Here is a 4,916-nt window from a genome sequence, read left to right as displayed (position 1 = left end):
GAAATTCCTTGCAGATGATTTTTTGCAGATATTGTAAAAGCTGAATAAAAGATGAAAACGGCAACGTTGGGACTTTGCCGTTTTTTTTCTGGAGACCGTCGCGGTCTAAAAGTGGCCTTAAACCTCGGGCGATGTCGACAACCGCCACCATAGAACCACCGTCACCGTAGGACCACTGTCTGTTTCTCTTTGAACACTCGGCCGTTTCCGCTAGCGAGAATCGGCTAAAGCTAATGTGATCATCGTCTATCACGCTAAAGCATGATCACCAGGAATTATTATAATATAAGGAGGAAGAACTATTTCCAAAAAGTATACAGTATTTGTTAAAATCATGCTTTTATGTGGACACGCCCACCAGTTCATTAAGTATGCCTGGTTTGCCTGGTGGGTGGTGATGTGTGGTGATCCACCTGAACTGAAGCCACACCCACAGCTGTAGTTGTATGATAAAGGGGGAGGGGTTAGGGGAGGGGCTGATAGTGTGATGTCACTATATTACTGTTTATTTCAATGGCCCGTTTGACTGTCAAGGGTTCAGCCTCCAGGAAGAAACCCTAAATACAAAGTTAATGAAGTACTGTCACCTCATAGACACATGAAAACGACTCCAGGGTGTCTAATAAAGTACTGTCACCTCATAGACACATACAGTAGACTCCAGGGTGTCTAATGAAGTACTGTCACCTCATAGACACATGAAAAACGACTCCAGGGTGTCTAATGAAGTACTGTCACCTCATAGACACATACAGTAGACTCCAGGGTGTCTAATGAAGTACTGTCACCTCATAGACACATACAGTAGACTCCAGGGTGTCTAATGAAGTACTGTCACCTCATAGACACATACAGTAGACTCCAGGGTGTCTAATGAAGTACTGTCACCTCATAGACACATGAAAAACTGAAAAAAAAAAAAAAATAGCACTCCATCTTTAAGAGTCTTCAGAAGCATTCATATTTTACTCGCGCCAGAACGACGATTTAGCATTAAGCCGCTAACATCGGCAACTTGTCCAATCCAGCACAATCTGAGCCGTAATTCAGAGCAAAACATCTATACACATTATCATGTCATGCATAGTGGGGGTTGCATTCCTTTGTTTTCATCATGTGTCTATTTCACGCCTCTGTGACTGTCTTTGTGCTGCATGATCTTTGAGACATATAGGGCTCCATTTTCATCACCGCTAAACCCCTTATCCCTAAACTTCTTTGCCTTTTTTTTTAATACTATTTAGCAAAACAGTTTTGATATTTAAAATGGCCAGTCTACAAGCTCACAACGTGTCAATGTAGATTGGCTAGTTGAACTATTCAAAAATGTTTTTCAAAATAGTAAAAAATAAATGCAAAGAAGTTTAGGGATAAGGGGTTTAGGGATAAGGGGTTTAGGGATAAGGGGTTTAGGGGTAAGGGGTTTATAGGGATAAGGGGTTTAGCGTGACTGAAATGGAGCCCCAAGTGTTTTGCCACTGCTGGAACTAGTGCTAGAACTAGAATGTGCTAGAACTGTTTTGTTAATGCATCTTTGTTTGAGATCTTCATTAGACACTTTGAGACCTACATTAGACACTTTGAGATCTACATTAGACACTTTGACATCTACATTAGACACAAGCCTATTTAGACACACTATTTTAATTGAAATAAAAAAAAGATAATCTACGATTTATTTCTCCCGATCCCGATCATTTGAAAATGACGTGATGGGATCGGGACATCCCGACATGTAACTCATCTGAATGTTGTCTCTTAGCCTCGGACCAGTGGTTCCCAAACCTCTTCATGTCAACGACCCCCAGATTTACACTAATTAGCCCGCAGACCCCCATTTGAGGAGATATGCCAGGGACCCCCCATTAGAGAAGATTTTTACAGCTCTCAACCAGTTTAATTTCAAGAACCCCAGTTTGACATGCATTAGTCTACGGACTATGGACTCTACGGACTAATGCAGGGTCCATTTGGTTCCCAACTATCATATCACCCCCTGGAACTCCATCAAGGACCCCATCAAGGACCACTTTGGGAACCACTGGTGTAGAGAATCAATGACCCCAAAACCTACCCCTAACCTCATGGGAAGTCACGCATTAACCTAGTCTGTCTGTCTGTCTGTCTCTGTCTCTGTCTCTGTCTCTGTCTCTGTCTCTGTCTCTGTCTCTGTCTCTGTGTCTGTCTGTCTGTCCTCACACCTGCAGAAGAGTTCAGGCAACGAGCTGCTGGAGATAATGAGAAGGAGACAGGAGAAGCTGTCGGCTGTCGCCTTGGACTCGGGGTGGAGTCCTTCGACGAGGGGAGTGCCCACTGACCCCCCCCCCCCCCCCCCCCCCCCCCCCCTCCATAAGAAATGGAAACCCAAATGACTCGGCAGCAGCAGCAGCAACAACGACCTCTTTTTTCGGAACCGACTTCATAAAAGGACAAAAAGCACAAACACACGTTTATATAAATCCGCAAGTGAAGAAATTATTTCTCTGCCATGTTTGCCTGATGTGAATGTGAATCGAATGAGGACATTGTGTGATGCGGTTGATGTCAATGTAGTCTCGCCTGGAACTACACCTCCTGAATGCTATATAGAGTCTGGAACTACACCTGAATGCTATATAGAGTCTGGAACTACACCTGAATGCTATATAGTCTGGAACTACAGCTCCTGAATGCTATATAGAGTCTGGAACTACACCTCCTGAATGCTATATAGAGTCTGGAACTACACCTGAATGCTATATAGAGTCTGGAACTACACCTGAATGCTATATAGAGTCTGGAACTACACCTGAATGCTATATAGAGTCTGGAACTACACCTCCTGAATGCTATATAGAGTCTGGAACTACACCTGAATGCTATATAGAGTCTGGAACTACTCCTGAATGCTATATAGAGTCTGGAACTACTCCTGAATGCTATATAGAGTCTGGAACTACACCTCCTGAATGCTATATAGAGTCTGGAACTACACCTGAATGCTATATAGAGTCTGGAACTACACCTGAATGCTATATAGAGTCTGGAACTACACCTCCCCAAGCAAGGAAGCTGCCATTTCCGTTCACGACATTATATTTTAAAACATCTTTACTTGTTTTTCATTAATGCTAAGCAGCAAGCTATATGTATAGAGGATTTATATTTATATTAGGATAAATGTGCACGACTGTAAAGACGAAACGGAAGTGGGGAGGAGGCTCCACTTCCGCTTTATATTTTACTCGTGATCAGAGCTTCCGTTGCTCCAGACTGTATGACGGAAGCATTTATATTTTACTCATGATCAGAGCTTCCGTTGCTCCAGACTGTATGACGGAAGCATTTATATTTTACTCATGATCAGAGCTTCCGTTGCTCCAGACTGTATGACGGTTCAGCATTTATATTTTACTCCTGATAAGAGCTTCCGTCGCTCCAGACTGTATGACGGAAGCATTTATATTTTACTCATGATCAGAGTTTCCGTTGCTCCAGACAGTATGACGGAAGCATTTATATTTTACTCCTGATCAGAGCTTCCGTGGCTCCAGACTGTATGACGGAAGCATTTGAACATTGCGAGAGGCAACAGTCTGGTAACGTGAGACTGGTGTCAATATGAATTGAATGAGGACATTGTATGATGTGGTTGTCTGTGTAAGTAAATGGTCTCTAGAGCAGAATGAATTCCCCAAAACCGCCGATCTACAAGTTCACAGCGTGGCGCATCTGGACATGCGCTGTGAGCTTGTAGATCTATTCTATTTTTGCTGCTCGGGTGCAAGTGGTTAACAGAAGTGGCGTTTTAAGGGCTATATCTTAAAAAACAAATTAAAATAAGTTTAGGGATAAGATAGGGCCCTAAGCGGTTTAAGCATATTTTGATTATCATTGCGCTAATATTGTTAATTAATCGCAATTATTTCAGCACAATAATAATCGATAATCAATCCATGATTGATCAGATCGTTTTCATGTCGTCGATTGTAGTTCGGCTGTTTTTTTTGGCACACGACCAAAAGTACGTAAATCTGACTTTAGGACGAAGTCACCGGATGCACTTATTGTTGTGTTTGTTGTTGGTTCTCAACCAGTGGTCCGGGGACCACCACTGGTCCCTAGGAGGGTTCCAGGTGGTCCCCAGCTAAATGATGCAGAGTTGGTAACCAAATGGACTGTTTGTTTAACTCTTGAGAGTGTAAAAATGAAACCATATGGACCCTTACGGGGTCCATATGGTTTCATGTTACGCTCTTGAGAGTTACATTATCGCATTACTTCATTTCAAGTCTACACAATAATAGAGAATGTAGAAGAATTATCTGTTTGCCTGTTATCTCTCCTAATGGTACCAACATCAATACAGCATGGAATTGTGGAAAAAATCTTAGCCAACGATAACAAAAAAATATTCTTTAGTTTTGGGTCTGAGAGGCTAAATGTCATCAGATGGTGGTCCGTGGCTCAGATGGGTCTGAGAGGCTAAATGTCATCAGATGGTGGTCCGTGGCTCAAATGGGTCTGAGAAGCTAAATGTCATGTGGCTCAAATGATGAATAAATAAATAAATGAATAAATAATGGACCTCGATATGCAAAGGGTAGAAAACCGCTGCTATACAGTATGTGTGTACAGTAAAGTTAAACGGACCAATGGAATGCAGGAACACTGATTGTGCTGAAAAGCATTTCACAATAAGTGGCGGAGCAAGTGGAGATTGATTGATTGATTGTACACGTTTCTGTTGTTTGGGGGAGAGAGAGAATTGTCATAATTATTTATATACAATCGTCATTGTTTTTTGGGGGGGGGGGGTTTGTATTATTATTTGATGGTCATGCCAAAAGAATAACTTAATAGAACTGAGAATAGAACTGAAATATGATAATAAAGATAATATAATAAAATGTAGTTGTGTGCTCCTTTCCAAATGA

The 4,916-nt window shown here is 41.9% G+C and overlaps 1 protein-coding gene across 1 annotated transcript in view; it reads left to right on the top strand.

Moving 5' to 3' along the window:
• The window catches only part of LOC310853169 (epidermal growth factor receptor kinase substrate 8-like), a gene marked incomplete at both ends in the record, with an annotated part of 36,921 nt that extends 34,604 nt beyond the window's left edge, over positions 1-2,317 (top strand). The window contains 2 exon segments of the mRNA XM_083757408.1: positions 2,208-2,277; positions 2,280-2,317. Of these exon segments, the coding sequence (XP_083613534.1) occupies positions 2,208-2,277; positions 2,280-2,317 (108 nt within the window).
• Between the last annotated feature and the right edge of the window lie 2,599 nt (positions 2,318-4,916).

The sequence above is a fragment of the Protomyctophum parallelum genome (genome assembly GCF_964188405.1).
Source record: "Protomyctophum parallelum genome assembly, chromosome: 22".
Taxonomy (NCBI): domain Eukaryota; kingdom Metazoa; phylum Chordata; class Actinopteri; order Myctophiformes; family Myctophidae; genus Protomyctophum; species Protomyctophum parallelum.
Note: the sequence above shows the minus strand (reverse complement) of the source record. Positions and strands in the feature narration are given on the sequence as shown.